At 43.4% G+C, this 18,402-nt stretch overlaps 1 protein-coding gene across 3 annotated transcripts; it reads right to left on the reverse strand.

The window, feature by feature from the left end:
- Nucleotides 1-1,945: 1,945 nt before the first annotated feature.
- Nucleotides 1,946-17,749, reverse strand: LOC111858288 (protein Wnt-10a). Of its 3 annotated transcripts, none has more exons than XM_023839917.1 (4): nucleotides 17,138-17,749; nucleotides 15,755-16,012; nucleotides 12,981-13,354; nucleotides 1,946-3,460 (listed from the first exon to the last, which is right to left on the reverse strand). In XM_023839917.1, exons 2-4 carry the CDS (start codon nucleotides 15,903-15,905, stop codon nucleotides 2,993-2,995), a joined length of 993 nt encoding a protein of 330 aa, XP_023695685.1. In that variant the 5' UTR covers nucleotides 15,906-16,012; nucleotides 17,138-17,749; the 3' UTR covers nucleotides 1,946-2,992. The 3 variants fall into 3 exon arrangements, with proteins under 3 accessions (XP_023695685.1, XP_023695684.1, XP_023695686.1); XM_023839916.1 differs by having other exon boundaries at nucleotides 15,755-16,017; XM_023839918.1 differs by lacking the exon at nucleotides 17,138-17,749 and adding an exon at nucleotides 16,184-16,206.
- Between the last annotated feature and the right edge of the window lie 653 nt (nucleotides 17,750-18,402).

Here is an 18,402-nt window from a genome sequence, read left to right on the forward strand (position 1 = left end):
CCATCCATCCATCAATCTGCTTTACCTGGTCAGGGTGGCATGAGGGCCTGGAGACCAGGCTAAGGAGCAAAGGGCACAAGACCCAGCTTTAGATTAAAAGATTAAAGTATATTGCTAATAAGGCACAAGTGCAGTGATTGAATGTCACGTAACTGCCCCATTTTGTCTTACACACATTAATAAATTACTAGATTCTAACCTGTTTTTAAATATGCAAAGCATACTGCATAATGAATTTGTGTTGCTGAGTTGTGGTAATTCTCTTACCATCTTCATATTCCCCTGTTGTTCTGATTCATTTGGAATCTACTTATAAAGCCTTTATCATATTTAATTACATTGAGTTGTTTAGCTGGCATTTTTTTTCTTCCCAGAAGGATTCACCGCTTAATTTACGAGCTGGAAGCTCTGCTGGGAGAGTCCCTGCCCTGAGCTCGACATCAGCACCCCTCTGGGAGTTTGAACAGATCGCCTTCAGCTCAGAAGTGTGTGTCTTAACTAGTCTACCTGCTGCCTACTCGACTGACAAGAAGTATTACTATTTATGATTCGATTAAGCACGTGTTTAATAAAAAGGACACAAATTAACTTCAACCTATGAGCAATGCATTTCGGATCAACCCAGATTGCCTTGGAGGATGTTTAAATGGTGCAGTTTCGGCCTTCGACTCACCAACAGATGCAACAGACGCATGCGACTGACAGAGAGAAACTTACGTTAGTTTGATATCACCTTCAATTAACAGACATAGACACATCCAACTGACTGAGAGGGTGTTCAGCTAGTTGAGTTTGGCTGTAATCCAGAATGTCGTTTCAGATCCCATGGTTACTGTTGAGTGGCTTGACTTGCCTGTGTTGTTTCTTTACTAAGTTCAAAGCATTATGGGAGTGTATGTAGAAGTCCTAAAAGACCATTTGTCCTCTCCAACAAGGCAATTCCAGATTCAGTTAATTATAGGGTGGAATTAAAGCTGGGTAGGAGTTTCATTGCGTTATATTTGAACTTTCACATACTGTTATAATATATACTTAGTGTTTTCATATAAGCAATATTTGTTTAGCATGACGTGTGATATATGTTAAATGTGCACATTAAGTTCAACATTTACATTTCCGGAGTGCTTTTTCGTTTGAGCATGTAAATGTAAACTTTTTTTCTCCGCTCCGTCTTATTTTGTAAAGGCCTTTAGAGCAGAAACAAAACAAAACCAAGCTACAATAACTTCAGAACTCCAAAATTATGGTTCTGGATTTGAAGGTTTAAATGCTACCAGCCCTTCCCAAACTCGGGTCAGATCGAGGTTTTTCGGGTTAGCTGTTGGTCAGGTCATCGATGGCTGGACACTCGTCCGCTTGCATGGAAAACTGGACTTGTTTACCGTTAAGGTCGTCCTGCACTTTCTCCGTTCATGGGCGGCGTTGTGCCGCAGCTGTCGGTGACACATCGGAACAGGAAGGCCCTGTACGATCCCACATGGATAGCCTGCAGATTTTGCAGCATGCTGCTTGTTTATATAAAGGTATCGAGAGCACTGATATGTACCCATGCTGCGGAGGAAGCCTCCCGTTAGCTGAGATACCCCTGGGGATACTGGATCAGGCTGTGGAATGCAAATGTCAGGCACGAGCAATTGTTTTGTGCCCACATGTGCCCACAGCTCGAAAACACGAGAGGAAAAATTAAACTCATTTTCTCAGGACAAAATGTTTAGATAGGGTTTGCCGGTGCAAACTACCCATGTTTGCCCCCCACCGCACCCACAATGCATCAGCAAATGAAAGAAATTCACGTTTCTGGTGATGACAACAAATTGACATAGTTAAACCGAAAATCACCGTGATGTTGTTGTACATAAAGAAATATGAAAGATGGATGCATAGGTACAGAGATGAGTGGAGGGATGGATGTAAAAAAGAAAAAAGAAACATCCATAACAGTGGATTTCTGTACTTTTTTAACACACATTTTTTATTAGATACCATTTCTGCCATCATTCTTAGCTTTTTCAATATGTTTACAAATATTAAGTCATCCACAAAAATAAAAAATAACTTACGAACCGTTACACTAAAAATATACATTTTTATATGTGAACAAATAGCATCTTACGACATTAATTAAAATGCAAATATCCTCCATATCACTCTCCTTAGGGATGCCTGCGTGCAAAGTCACACATGAATGTGAAACATCAGAATTAAAGTCCATAAACAATTTCAAATTATACTACGCAACAGCTTTCCATACGAGTGAAAAGCAAGGTGAGGTATCCATATACTGAATAGGGACTTTAACTGGGAAACTCCATTTTATGACAGTTTATGGCCATTTAAGGTTCTAAAAAAGATTAACAGACAAAAATATGCAGAAGGTCACTACTCTGCCACTGGCAGGAAATCTAAGACAAACACTCTGAGGGTGAATGTATTACCATTTCATGGAATTTTAGTGTTTAGAAAAAAAATCTTCAGCTACATCTTTATTTAATAATCTGATGTTTCTCAGTATATATGCGTGTTTAATGTTGATCTGCTTTAGTTTATTTGCAGACAGAAGAATGGGAAGGCATGAGACATCACTGTTGGGATTAATAAAAGCATGTTTGTTATAATTATTTTTAAACCTCTCTTAATAATTCCAGTGCTTTTTATAGTACCAGAATGACATGCAGTTTTTTAAATACAAATATTTACATTAGAAAACTAGCTGATAATAGTTTCATTCTCAATAGCTCATTTAAATACTTTTAAGATAACTCAGGTTCTAGTAAAAATAAAAAACACAAACGATTTATTAAATTACTTAACTTAAAAAATACCTTCTGAATTGAAAGCGCAGTGCAGATATGAACAATCAATCTGAACTGCAGAGGTCGAGCGCACGCCTTGGACGATTCACGCGTGGCTCGTGACAGTCTCCTTCTGCGGCAGTCCATTCGCAGGATGGGGGGGGGGGCGGGGCGGGGGCCGTGCTGCCCCGTCCGCGGGGTCACTTGCAGACACTCACCCACTCTGTTATTCGGCACTCCTGACAGACCACGTAGCAGCACCAGTGAAACCTGCAGTTGCACCTCTCCGTCCTGGTCTGCTGCAGGATGTTGTGTCCCCGGCCGCAGCACAGGCTCTCGCAGCTGTCCGTCCCTGCGCTGGTCTTGTTGCAGATCCGGCCCCTGGTGCCGGCCGAGTCGGAGCGCGGCTCGCGGTCGCAGAAGTCGGGCGACTTCTCGAAGTAGACGAGCTCGCCGTGGCTGGCCCTGCGCCGGTGCGGGGCGTGCGCGTGCTCCAGCTGGCCGGTGTTGCGGTTGTGCGCCTTGATGAGCGTGGCTGCCTGGAAACGCTCCTTCAGCAGCGTGCCCACCATCCGGAACTCCGGGGTCACCTGCCAACATGTCTTCAGCTGGCAGCTGCCTGACGTACCGTGGCACTTGCACTTCCGCCGCATGTGGTCCATCACCACCTGACAGGAAATGGAAGGGATGGGAGAGGTTCAGGAGCATCCAACTGGATATCATCATCCTACATTACATACACCACGACCCAATCTCGATATCACCATCCTACATTACATACACTCCGACCCAATCTCAATATCATCATCCTACATTACATACACCCCGACCCAATCTCGATATCACCATCCTACATTACATACACCCCGACCCAATCTCGATATCATCATCCTACATTACATACACCCCGACCCAATCTCCATATCATCATCCTATATTACATACACCCCGACCCAATCTCAATATCATCATCCTACATTACATACACCCCGACCCAATCTCAATATCATCATTCTACATTACATACACCCTGACCCAATCTCGATATCACCATCCTACATTACATACACCCCGACCCAATCTCAATATCATCATCCTACATTACATACACCCCGACCCAATCTCGATATCATCATCTTACATTACATACACCCCGACCCAATCTCGATATCATCATCCTACATTACATACACCCCGACCCAATCTCGATATCACCATCCTACATTACATACACCCCGACCCAATCTCGATATCACCATCCTACATTACATACACCCCGACCCAATCTCTATATCATCATCCTACATTACATACACCCCGACCCAATCTCGATATCACCATCCTACATTACATACACCCCGACCCAATCTCGATATCACCATCCTACATTACATACACCCCGACCCAATCTCGATATCACCATCCTACATTACATACACCCCGACCCAATCTCTATATCATCATCCTACATTACATACACCCCGACCCAATCTCGATATCACCATCCTACATTACATACACCCCGACCCAATCTCGATATCATCATCTTACATTACATACACCCCGACCCAATCTCGATATCATCATCCTACATTACATACACCCCGACCCAATCTCGATATCATCATCTTACATTACATACACCCCGACCCAATCTCGATATCATCATCCTACATTACATACACCCCGACCCAATCTCAATATCATCATCCTACATTACATACACCCCGACCCAATCTCAATATCATCATCCTACATTACATACACCCCGACCCAATCTCAATATCATCATTCTACATTACATACACCCTGACCCAATCTCGATATCACCATCCTACATTACATACACCCCGACCCAATCTCAATATCATCATCCTACATTACATACACCCCGACCCAATCTCGATATCATCATCTTACATTACATACACCCCGACCCAATCTCGATATCATCATCCTACATTACATACACCCCGACCCAATCTCGATATCACCATCCTACATTACATACACCCCGACCCAATCTCGATATCACCATCCTACATTACATACACCCCGACCCAATCTCTATATCATCATCCTACATTACATACACCCCGACCCAATCTCGATATCACCATCCTACATTACATACACCCCGACCCAATCTCGATATCATCATCTTACATTACATACACCCCGACCCAATCTCGATATCATCATCCTACATTACATACACCCTGACCCAATCTCAATATCATCATTCTACATTACATACACCCCGACCCAATCTCGATATCACCATCCTACATTACATACACCCCGACCCAATCTCCATATCATCATCCTACATTACATACACCCCGACCCAATCTCGATATCATCATCCTACATTACATACACCTCGACCCAATCTCAATATCATCATCCTACATTACATACACCCCGACCCAATCTCAACATCATCATCCTACATTACATACACCTTGACACAAACTCAATATTATCATCCTAGATTACATACACCCCGACCCAATCTCCATATCATCATCCTACATTACATACACCCCGACCCAATCTCGATATCATCATCCTACATTACATACACCCCGACCCAATCTCGATATCACCATCCTACATTACATACACCCCGACCCAATCTCAACATCATCATCCTACATTACATACACCCTGACACAAACTCAATATTGTCATCCTAGATTACATACACCTTGACATAAACTCAATATTGTCATCCTACATGACATACACCTTGACACAAACTCAATATTGTCATCCTAGATTACATATACCCTGACACAAACTCAATATTGTCATCCTAGATTACATATATCCTGACACAAACTCAATATTATCATCCTAGATTACATACACTCTGTCACAAACTCAATATTATCATCCTAGATTACATACGCTCTGTCACAAACTCAATATTATCATCCTAGATTACATACACCTTGACACAAACTTAATATTGTCATCCTAGATTACATATACCCTGACACAAACTCAATATTATCATCATAGATTACATTCACCCTGACACAGACTCAATATCATTATCGTACATTACATTCAATCTGACCCAGATTCAATTTCATCATCGTAGATTACATACACCCTGACCCACACTCAATATCATCATCCTCGATTATATACAACCTGACCCAGACTCAGTATCTTTATTCTAGATTACATGCACCATGACACAGACTTAAAATCATCCTAGATTACATACACCCAGACACAAACTCAATTTCATCATTAAATTATATACACCCTGAGCCAGACTGAATATCATCATCCAAGATTACATACAACCTGACCCAGATTTAATGTCATCTTAACTTATATACAACCTGGCCCACCCTTGATATAATCATCCTCAATTACATCCACCCTGACACAAACTCAATATTGTCATCCTAGAATGCACACAACCCTACCCAGATTCAATATTGTCATCCTAGATTACATACACCCTGAAACAAACTCAACATTATCATCAGAAATTTCATTCAACCCCACCCAGATCCAATGTCCTCATCCTAGATTACTTACAACTTGACCCAGACTTAATGTCCATTTCAAAGATTGCATACAACCCAAATGAGACTCAATGCCATCATCCTACGTACCATACAACCCAAATTAGACCTAAAGTCAGACACCCCAAATTAGACTCATTGGTACCATCCTAGGATATATTCAACCTGAATGCTCGTATTATGTGATACAATAACACCTTTTGAGAGTGAATGCACCAGTTAACGGAGTTCAGCATTAATGTGCCTCAATAGTGAATCACATGGAAATTTCTGTATATGAAATGAAAATCGTAACAAAGGCAGTGAGATTGAACTTGTGAGACAACCAGTGGAACGCTATAACCCAGCAGGAACAAACACAACAGACTTCCAACATGCAAGACTCTAAGAGGTACATGCTAAATGTTTATACATGAATGTTTCTACATGAAATATCTGTTCATAAATTTGCTTTCATAGCCAAAGATTCCTTTTTCTCTGACTGGTCCTAACTGGGAAAGATTTTCAGTTGGGGATGTAGGCTTCAATATGGAAGAGGATTAGGGCCACCTTGAAAATAATATTTGAATTCTGTCTTTAATCTCAGAATTCTGACTTTAATCTCAGACTTCTGACTTTTTTCTCATAATTCTGAATTTAGAAAAAAAGTCAGAATTCTGAGATTAAAGTCAGAATTCTGAGAAAAAAGTCTGAATTCAAATAATATTTTCATAGTGGCCCTAATCCTCTTCCGTACTTCAAACAAGCTTCCGTCATGCCTCGTGAAAACAATGATGGCCTGATCTAGGATGGATGTAATCTAAGATCATGGCATAGAGTCTAAATTGGGTTGGATGTAGTCTAGGATGGGACTGTTCAGTCGGATCAACTTATTTGCGAACTGATAGCTTTTCATTTGGGCGTGTAGGGTTCAAACACGCTTCCGTTCCACCACATGACAATAAGGACAGGCTCGGATGGTCACTGGGCAGTCGTGATCTTTCGTGACAAAAGCAAGTTCACATGGTTACTGAGGATGTCCCGCCCATGACTGTCTGCTCACCCCATTTTTCAACAATGTGCTCATCTGTCAGCCGCCCTGGTTTAAATTGAAAGATCCCAGCAAACAACAGGAAACAGGAGCATGCTGGGATCATCCTGTCCACACCCCTATGAGCCCTGCTGCCTTCACCCGCAACCTATAGCAATGTTATTTTGCTTTACAATATATGAATCTGCTCCCACGTGGTTTTCCCTTTATTCCAGCTATCAATCATATGATTCACACAGGTTAAGGATTGCACAGTTAATTTGAGACTGCAGCATACCCCTTAGGATTTAAACTAGCAACCTTGCTGTCACAAGTCTAGTCACTTGTCTAGTTACATGTATTCACATGTCAGTTTCCTTAATAACTGTCAAGGCTAAACAAAGAACATAAAAAGGACAAAAACTATTTTTGCATTTTTTGCAGATGAATTCCACGGAGTGTTGGGTGGAGAATCCATTATTCTGTACTTTATGAATCAAATGATCAAATTTAACTTGTCAAGAGTGTTACAATGAATCTGAATAGGCGAAACTGCACTTTGTTCATTTAAAGTGTGTTAATGTGTGCAGCAAATTGTTCATGTGTGCAGGAAATAATTACCTGATTTTTTTATATTTCCTCTGTGTTCAAATATCTGTAAATCAGAAAAGACTACAAGTACTTTGGATCTGCACCTTCAGTTCCAAAAAAGAAGTGAAAACTTCATACTTTGGATCAATGAAAATATTTTGATATTGCTCGCAGAGAAAACAGCTGGTTACGAACGTTGTCCACGAGGTCTTCTGTGGAATAGATGTTCCCAGCCCATCCGTGTTGCTCAAACTTTTAGAAAATTAACACAGGCCCTATCTTAACTGGGACCACAACAGGATACAGTGGCAGCACACTGAGGCTGCGGCTAATTAATGCTACCCCTGAAATTAAACACTGCTGTTCATAAATGTGATTGTACCACCCTAAATTCAGCCTAAATACATGCTTCTTCTTAGGTTTGACACCAGAAGTCATCAGCAACCCAAATGTTTAGATGAGGGCAAAAACAACCTGACTGTTTGGGTTATTTAAATAGGGTGACCAGATAATCCATGTCAGGGAGGACACTTTGAGCTACTTTGGGTTTTACAAACTACTTTCAAACTGAAAGGCTCCTGCGCTTGGCTCAATAGTTCAACTCTGCTTGTGCTTTGGCTGATTTGTTTCCTTGACTGAAAGACTCATCCAGCTGTTTCACTTCACCATTAGTGACACATGCACAATTATAGGAGACTGACCAATCAGCACACAGCAATAAATCAGGGCTTAAGTGAAATCCGGGTCCTTTTAACTGAAATGGTCGTTTACAAATCCTGACCTGTCTCAAAGTGTCCACATATTATCTGGTCATCCTAGATCAGACATCCCCGATTTTTATATTAGGTCAGTCAGTAATGATTCTCTACTTGGGTATTGTGTGTGTTGATCAGTAATCGCAGCTAGTAATCAGGAAAAAACTCAGTGCTCAAGTGAAATCCAAGTGCTTTTAATTGAAATGGTAATTTACAATTCCTGTCCTAGCTCAGAATTTCCTCCCTGACATGGATTGTCTGGTCACCCTATATTTAAAGCAAAATGAAAGTAAGAATACAAGCCTAATTAGCCCACCTGTGGTGACATTTCAGAAACCCATGCTTCAACATGGCTCACAGTCCTAATATCTCACGTTTAGAAGTGTATGTGTTTTAATATTTTTATATATATATATATTCATTTTAAGAAGGGATTATTTTATTCTGAACTATCCCTCAGCAGGTGACCTGCCTTGGCAGTTCTAAGAGAAGCCCCAGAAAGTTCCGGAAACATGGCTACAACAGTCACTGAGAAAAAGTGCAGGTAACAGGGAGAAACAGCTAACATCCAGCACCACTGGCAGAAAGTGTTCTTCCTCATGGAGTTTCACTCGCTTTTTCATTTTCGCACTTAGTTGCAGGTTACATGTATCTTATACCTTTCTGACCTTTGAGTGGGTAATACATCCAGTGCATGAGCTCCGCTAGATGGGCTTCCTGCAGAGCGACTACTTCCAGGTCAAGGGGTCAAGGGGCACTTGAAGAGTCATGCTCACTCAGATCCGCTGGATGTCTTTTTTAAATGGTGCTGAGACTAACCATGTTTCAAGTGCATCTCAGCACCCAGTGGAGAAGATTTACCATTAATTATTATAAAGTATGATATATATTTTTATCATTAATTAAGGAGGTTTCCATGTCTTCTGCATACAGCATGGGTTTCCTTACGCATTCCAAGAACTTATGGTTAAGTGAATTACCCTGAATGTGTGCCTGTGTATGTGAGCATGTGTGTATGCATGCGTGTGTGTACACGTGTCCTGAAATCTAGGGTGTCCCCTGTCTAGCTCAAAAAGTCCCAGCACTGGAAAGGTTGCTGGATGCATGGATGGATGGATTATGCATCAATGCAGCCCCTCAAAATATGATCAAAATGAATAGCAATGGTCTGATTATAAGATGTACAGCACATTACGAATATAATTTCCAAGTGCGGGTGCATCTGTATCGGAACGGTTCCTCGCAAACACAAAGTCAGGACTGTGTTCCTTAACTTGAAGCCAGATGTGCCAGGCAATGTATCACATTCGGGCGCAGTGGATGTCTGATGCTGGGAACGTAATTCTACCCCACAGCGGCCAGTCCGATTAAACTGGGCCAACACAACACGGTCACTGTAAATGTGCAGACATGTCTCCTTCATTCCTGCCACGCTTTCAGGCTTATGTTGATTTTAAAGAATGATGTCACCCTGCGGACACATTCAATGGGCCACATGTGGGCTACCTGATGGACCATCTCCCGTCGCACACATGCCCCAATTCTCAATGACCCCCCCCCCCCCCGCCCCACCCCACTAAGCTTACTGTAAAAACACTGCTTTTGAGGAAGGAAGAGCCCTCGTCTTTCTACTCTCCACCGCGTTTGATGTCTTGAGTCTCTCGCTGGCTTTAAACATCTGTTTCCAAGCTACCAGCAGCCATTAATTAGGGCTTTTAAAGGGAGCCGCCAATCTGGGAACCGCGAGCAGGCATGAGAGGACATGTGGGTTCCGTCCCGGGGAAGCTGTCACATTCTCTCCACAGGGGGAGCCGCTCAGAACAGGGGCGGGCAGGTGGGAGGGGGGGGTGAACCCCACCCACTACTCGGGACCTCACCTGGTTTCAGGTGTGTTAGGGGAAGAACAGCAAGGCGAGGAGGCTCTCCCTAAACCCTCCCTCCCCCCCAGGTTTGATAGTTATCTCTGATGTCGCTGAGCATTCGCCGGCTGCAGGACGGCCGGTGCGAAACACGATACGGCGAGCTCCCGTACGCCGCACGGGGCCGGGGAGTCCCCGCTGATTCAGGAACTCATGGACCACAACTTAGCTGCTATTACATTTAAACAGGAACTCTGACACATAACACATTAAAAATACGATAAGAATCACGGCAATATGACTCTCATATAGGCCATAAACGTCACGCAATGTAGCTCTGATATACAGCAAGACGCAGGTATTACAAAGTTACAGGGTGGGTGGGTGTAACTGCAATCAGCCTTACTCTAGGTTTTACACCCCCCCCCCCCCCTTAAATGTTCTTTATTTCCCCCAAATAAATGCACACTAATAAGTTTAAATAGTCTTCTCATTCATTTCCATTAAAATGAGACCCCCTTAGTTAAGGCTTTGCCCCCCCTCCCTTTTCACGGCTGGTTTTTTTTTTCGGACATTCGGCATTCGGACAGGTGTGTTCAGGAACACTGAACAAGGGCAAGTGGATTTTACCATTAGATCACTGGTAATCCTGCCAAGGATGCTAAATAAGTTCTCAAGCACTCTTAAAGTACTCTTAAAGTACTCTTAAAGCACTTTTAGGAGTTCCCCATCGTGCTGTTATCATGTTGATCAGCGATTCTACTTTGATTACAGGCAGAGATGGGGAACTTACTCACAAAAATAACCAGTTGAGTACTCCGTGACTGTGACTCTTTCTACTCAACTGGTTGGTTGAAACAAAACCTTGCTCTGGATTTGTACTTTCTGGACCTGAACTTTCCACCTCTGTCTGTAATGGAATATTTTGAGAGTAACTTCCCCAATGATATTTACAGGTTTAAAATGTTGAACAAGTAAAACTCAACCAAAACACAATCCTCTGAAGGCCACGGATGGACTTCTCCTTCCCCACGAGTGACATGACCGACCGAATAAATATCTAAGCATTCGGGCAGTGATCTGTGTAGCAGTCAGTGTGGTATCTGCCCGCGGTTTGTACCGGCATGGGCGGCATAACCACCCGTCTTTACTGCCATCCCATTAGACGCATCGCTAAGCTGTTATCTGCTGGTGGGGTCAGCCCACTCTTCTGTTTTGTCTGAATAATCAAGGGAACCGACAGCAAGCTGATGGAAGAGATATTCCCGGCCGAACTGCTGCCGCAGGAAATGGCGGATGGGGAGCAATTTGTCGCTCTCGTGTGTCTGTGTGATGTGTGTGTGCGTGTGGGAGCCACAAGAGCAATTAGGGACAATCAAGAATGTTCTCTCTGCAGTGCTAAGGAGCAAAGAGGGCCAGCAGGAGAGCAAAGCAGCCTGAATGATTTAATGATGGGCACAGAGATTGCCCCGTGATAGCTAACAGGTAAGGCATTTCTACAGTGTATCAAGACCTAAGGGACCAATGAGGCATTTTATGTGACATTAAGTCATAAGAGATAGACGGTAAAGTTTCAAACATTTCTGTGGGTATTTTAAGGCCATTGCTAAACAGCCAGTTAGATCTTGTCAAGCCTCTTTAGTTTATGACCATCTGAACCCCTTAAACCCCAGGAACCTTTACAGTTTAGCATCAGCCCTTCAAAGTACCCCACCTCTAACCTCCCTCTTCCAGTTAATGGTGCCCTAATGGGGGTCAGGTTCAACAAAAGCCAGGTGCAATCCCTCCAGCGAACTCCTGCTGAGCCTTCGCCTTAAAAATGCACCAGATACCCGGGTAAAAACGGCGCAATAATCACGGCAATGTAAAATACACCCAGCGGCACGCAGAATCAGATGGAGATTTTATGGAGATTTCTGTACGTTATACGTAAACGGTCCCTGTGCACCGCACAGGCAAAGCAGAGCAGCACAGGCTGCAGACCGAAGCATCTCAGGGGGAATTTTCTTTATAATACCTAATTATCGCAAATTAAAACCTAATCTTTGGCTGTTAACCAACGAAACTTATACTTCGTAGCTGGATAATAAAGGAATAGTGAAAAAAAGAATGTGTGTGGTATTGAACATGCTGACTATTGCTACCACTCAAGCTAAGCAAAGAAATACTAAACGGGACCAAATCTGTGGCATCCAGATTCACGTATCGTCAGCTACACTTGGGTATTTTCAAAGTGAGGTAATCGGACAAATGTTCCCCTATAAGACTAAGAAGTGATTCTTTCCTCTGGCATCTGTAATCGGAGGCAGTAACGGAGCCGTGCTGAGTCATCTCGGCCTGACATCATTCCCCACCCTTAGCCCATCATACAGCCCCACCCCCCAAAGAACACCGGCGCGTCGCTGCGGTGTGATGTCACGCCTCACCTGCCTGCCAACTCTGTTGTTGTGGAGCCTCATCCTGGCGTGAATGTCCTTGTACATCTCGCGGGAGTCCAGGAAATCCCGGGAGAAGCGCTCGCCGAACTCCACGTTGGGGCTGCAGCCGCCCCACTCCCAGGAGTCCTGGGGCCCTGGGGCCTCGGCGGGGAAGTGCTCCATCACCCCGTGCACCATGCCCTTTCCCCGGTGGACGGCCTCCAGCTGCAGGCGGTTCAGCTTGACCCGGAAGGCCTCCTCGTCCCCCCGCCGCTTCTCGTCGCAGCTGCATGCCTTCAGCTTGCCCATGGCGCAGGCGTTGGAGACGGCGTGGACCACGCCGGCCGCCGCGATGGCGTAGGCGAAGGCACTCTCCCTGAAACCTGGAGGATGGAGAGTTTGAGGAAGATGGATTGGGGGACAGTTAGAAGAGTGCGAGAGGAGAAGGAGGGGCAGAAGGGATCTCTACATCTGTGGCCTCTGTCGCTCACTCTTCAGAACAAACCGCCTCACGGGGGGGTGCTAAGACTTAACTGGGGTTTGCTGTGGCCCCACACTGGCTGCGGGCCCCGCTAGGCTGCCCGTACCATTCCCTGCTCTGTGGACCGAGCGGGAAAATGAAATTGAGAGGAGACTGACACCCAGGAGTCCTATGCATCGCCCTGTGTGGGGGAACCGCCTGCTCGCCCAAGGTCCTCCCCGCGGCCATCAGCCGCCCGCGATAGTGTTCCAGAATCAGCGCAGGCTCGCCCCCCGCCCTTGCACGCTCCGGCGTGTTTGCGATTCACCTGACTGCCCCTCGCTGTCTGTGATCGCACGTTCCGGTTACACGCCTGACTTCCATCACTGGCGTCTCCAACCGAAAGAAGCAGTGCTGTTTGGCTGCTGAGTCACCTCTTTTTGATTTTCTCATGACTGAGCGTTACCTCGTCCTCCATGTGGATGCTTTAACATGGAAGCTGTTAGAATGGACACCCTGGGAAAGCAAACAGACGAGCAAACAGGCGAAGATTTTTTTCCCAGTTGCTTGTTTACTTGTGAGAAACATTCTGCCCTAGAGAACACTAGCTGAAAACTAAGAAATCCCATTTTATTATTAGGTTATTTATTAGGCCAGACTGAAGGCCGGAAAAAGCCATGCAACCTAAACTAGACGGTGCCTCCATTAGAGATTTATAGTACAAAAATTAGTCCAATACAAAGAGGAGACCACTGTGGTGCGTGAACATGCATTTGAGGCTGATCATGAAGTCTAATCCTCTTATTCATCATGAAAATTGTTAAATTCAGAAAAAAAATGTGCTTTAAGTTACAACATTGCGTACGCTGAGAGTTCCACAAAGGTAGCTCGAAGTGAAATATTTAAAAATATATATGCTGAAGTACTGTAACTAGTTGATTTTTTTTTTTTTCGTAAATAGGCTCTGAACTGAGTAATGATCAAATTACTTCACTGTTATTTTGCAGTTATAAAGTGGATTTTCAAACATGACATGAAAGAAAACTGCTTTGTTTTGATTTAATCTTCCTAATTCCATTTCTATTAAGGGGATGAACTGGAATCTGTTTTTTGTGCCCTTACAATTCACATATTAATCTAACCTGATGAATACTTAGGGGCTTCCAGTTCAAACAAGTTCTGCACTGGCCCTGACCCCGTGTTCTGAAGGGATAATACTGGCATTAAAGCCTGAATGCGGATTGGAACTTGTCTCATTAGACCTTTGAATGGAGCCTCACCTAGACTGCATAGCCTCCTTTCGTCCACCTTGGAGGGATTTCATCACTGGGGGACTGTCAGACCGAGTGTGAAGCAGATGACGGCTGGGATTAGCAGCATTTTTGCGTGTCTGACCCCCCTCCCCGGCCCCCCCACCTCCCCGAGGGCAAAAATAACTTCAGGATATGACAACAGCATCAGATCAGTGAGTACGATATATCTGATGGTTTAATTACTAATCCCACAGTCCTTTCCCTCCCACCACCCATTGTTTCCGTGGGCCTGTGACTCGAAAACCTACGTGCGTGTTTATGGGGGTGGGCAGGGGGGGGGTTAAATCTAGTGGGAAAAAAAAGTACATCTAACAAAAAACTTTATGTGACAGACACACCCAGCCGAACGGGTGGCTGAAGAAACGGGGCGACTAATTAAAGATTGAAGAAAACTGGCATTTTGGCCTAAAGAAACCAACGAGACAGGTTTGCCGTTCAGGCCGGCAGACAGTTGGGAAAACGCTGAGAGCGAGTTCACAGCCTGCCAGCCGCTTTCCCAGCCGAACCTTTCTGCAAAATGGGGGCCCTCACCTTCCCTTTCTCAATGGAAGATACAATGTCTCATTTAACATGCTTTGACAAATAATCAAAATAATCACCACCTACAGGTCTGGATCATGGGAAAAGGTAAACTTCACTATGGTGCTGTGCAACATAAAATCCATTTATTTTTAATACCATTTACAGAATATGTGTTCCTATTTCTGATTCAATGAACCATATTTATGTAAATATTATACAGTTATTTTGCATATTAACAGCATTAAATGTTTCTTGAACTGTCAATAGACTCATTGTTTGGATAGAAAAGCTCTCATCTGAGGTAGATAAATTTAATAATCACATTATTCATTATGTTACCGAATCCATGGAAATTACATACGTAATTGCATACGGGACAGTCAGATGAACATTTCATGCGAGTGAACACCTGCTGATTATTTGTGTTGTGCTGATTGCGGTCACTAAGTGTCACATTGATCCAGTGCTGTCAGTGAAGACGCTCTCACCTCTGCTGAAGACCATGCTGTCGTAGGGGATTTTGTTCCTGGTCTCCAGGCTGGAGCAGTTCCAGCGCTGGCCGCGGAACTGGTGCTGGCACTCGTGGATGGCGATCTGGATGCCCTGGATGGCCGAGGCGGTGACGTCCGGGTTCCGCATGCACACCTCCAGCTGCCGCCGCGTCAAGCCCGGCAGCGTCAGACACACCGTGTTGGCGTTCAGGATTGGGTCAAACGGGATTTTCAGCCCCAAGATCTCATTGGAATCTACCCTGAAACACACATGGATTGATCTTAAATTAATACACACTCACGCCCACACGCACACATATGTTCATTTATTTGTTTGCTTGTTCTTTACTTAAATGATGTAAATGAAGTAGGCCGAAATAATAATGTGCGATCTTTATATAAGGAGTGCTGTAGTAGTAAACGTACAATGCCATTAAAGTTTCATGCATGATGTATATTTCCCTCAACCTTCCGTTTAATTGGACCTTATAGGGTGTCGCTATTTTTTTCGTAGGTTTGATTCTCAGTGATTCTGTTCACCTACAGTGCAACTGTGAATCTATTTAACATGTGGCAACCGCAGACGGGGGCGGAGCTGCACCTGAATATTTAAAGCGAATTCCTTTCTCGACGTTATCTGGGACACAGCCTGCGGTAAAAGGATGATCAAAAGGACGCCCGCGTCTGCGCTGCTGTTTTATCGAAACTGCTTTAATAATAGAACTGCAGCATCGCGGAATCACTGGCATACAGCACAAGCGAATTAATTAAAGCAAACTGTCGGATTTAAAGAGATCTATGCAGACTGGTTCCTATTAAACATGTCACACTTTTAATAAAGAGCTTAAGATAATGTGTTGTTCAGCCGGAAATTTTATAGGTCAGAAGTCATTGGTTATTTAAAAGTATTCAGGTATTTAGAGTCAGCCATAATTTTCCTAGTTCTAAAATGCCAGTTTAAAATGCCATCTTAGCAATATTTCCACCGGCATAATTTCCCGTGTTTGTAGCTGAATCTAATCGCAGCCTAACTAGAATTTTCAAAAGTTTGAAGAAATTATAAAGTTAATCTTGACACTATGCAACTACATAAATAAATGCACAGAGTACCTCTATACCGGCAAACGGGCAGACGTGTCTGAAAATAAAGCACAAAGATGTGCTTTTCCAAGAAAATTGGTACAGTATCAGCAAACAATCTATAAACATTAATATGGGCCTAATTAACCGCTTTTGATAAATAGTCCAAAGACGAAATGATAAATTCACAAAGCATTCAAGTTAAACACATTTAAAGCTACAATAAATTATAACAATTGCATAAAAATCGGCCCGCGCGAATCGGTCCTAACTTTCCTCAGTCACCGGGCATAAGTTTACCGTTGCATCAGAAGAGTCATGACCATCACAGATCGGAATAGATGTTTTATCAATAATCCCATCGTTTCTTCTGCAGCAGCAGTTTAAGTCCTACAGTGGAGATGGTGCGGACACGGTGACAGCCTTTTCATGGAGAAGTTTTCAGCAGCGTCGGTCAAAGTCCCGGCACGGGAGTGACAGGTCCCACACGGGCAATTCTAGCGCTGTGTAGATCGACAGAGGAGAATCCTCCCAAGTTCCGAAAAATGAGCAAAGTGACACCCAGGAAGCAGGCTTTTAATGGAATGTCTTTAAACGATCTTCGCGAGTTGTGCTGAATGCTGGAATGAGACCTTGATTACTCTCAAATCCAATGGGCATTTGCATGCGAGCACATCCGAAAACCGCTATATTTTAAACTGCGGTGCCGCCGACCTGCCTCCAGCTCTCCCGGACTTCGCAGACTGGTACTTAACTTATCCTGTTAGCGTTACCGTTTAGCACTTTTCCAGCCCACTTGAGATCACATGACGGTAAAGAACTGCGGCAGTTCATGACAAGTGTCCCGTTAAATGAAATATTGCTCATAAGCAAACAGTGAACATAGACGGATCTCACTGCATGACTGTTAATTGACAAAAGTTTAAAGCCCGAATGAGGGTTCGTGATTTCAGGACATGTCTATACTAGTCAAACGCATTACCTCTTTGCAAAGCCGGCTACATTAGTTATAGTGAAGAATTTTTTTTTTAATAAACTGGCTCCCTAAATAATTGCAATAAGAATATAATCCCCCGTTCCCTTTTAAATGAAAAAATACTTTACACACGGTGAGGGTCCAGGGTTCCAAGCCATTGAAATTTGTGCTTTGTTTCTCTCATTATTGTCTTATAAATATATGATAGCATATATATTATATGGTATTGAGACATAAAATTTAATGAAATCTCTGGCTTCATTAAATTGTGGCGTTGTGTCTGTGTACTCAAAATGTAGGCTGAATTTAAAAGGTTCTTTGTGGGTTTTGATTTTTAATCAAACTTTTTTTTTTTTTTTTTTTGTCCGCTGTGGACTTAGTCTCACCATGTCAATCCATGTGGCATTTTGAGAAAGATAACAGGCAACAATTATGGAGGTGGAGACTTGATTGTAAAATTAGTATTAAGGCATTCTTCCTTCAACTCCAGTATGATGATACTTTTGAAATAAAAAGTAAAAAAAAAAAACGCATTTTTAGTTTTGCTGCTTCTTCAGTTCACCAGGCGGGCTAGCAGGTAGCGTAGGGT

Source organism: Paramormyrops kingsleyae, chromosome 16 (assembly GCF_048594095.1).
Source record: "Paramormyrops kingsleyae isolate MSU_618 chromosome 16, PKINGS_0.4, whole genome shotgun sequence".
Taxonomy (NCBI): domain Eukaryota; kingdom Metazoa; phylum Chordata; class Actinopteri; order Osteoglossiformes; family Mormyridae; genus Paramormyrops; species Paramormyrops kingsleyae.

What these genes read in the sequence shown, in the direction of transcription:
- LOC111858288 (XM_023839916.1), bottom strand. Translation starts at nt 17,199, where the DNA reads ATGGGATTATTGATAAAACATCTATTCCGATCTGTGATGGTCATGACT. An exon ending in ATGACTCTTCTGATGCAACG is followed by an intron (nt 16,018 to 17,137) that starts GTAAACTTATGC and finishes TGTGTGTTTCAG; the next exon opens with GGTAGATTCCAATGAGATCT. An exon ending in CAGCATGGTCTTCAGCAGAG is followed by an intron (nt 13,355 to 15,754) that starts GTGAGAGCGTCT and finishes TCCATCCTCCAG; the next exon opens with GTTTCAGGGAGAGTGCCTTC.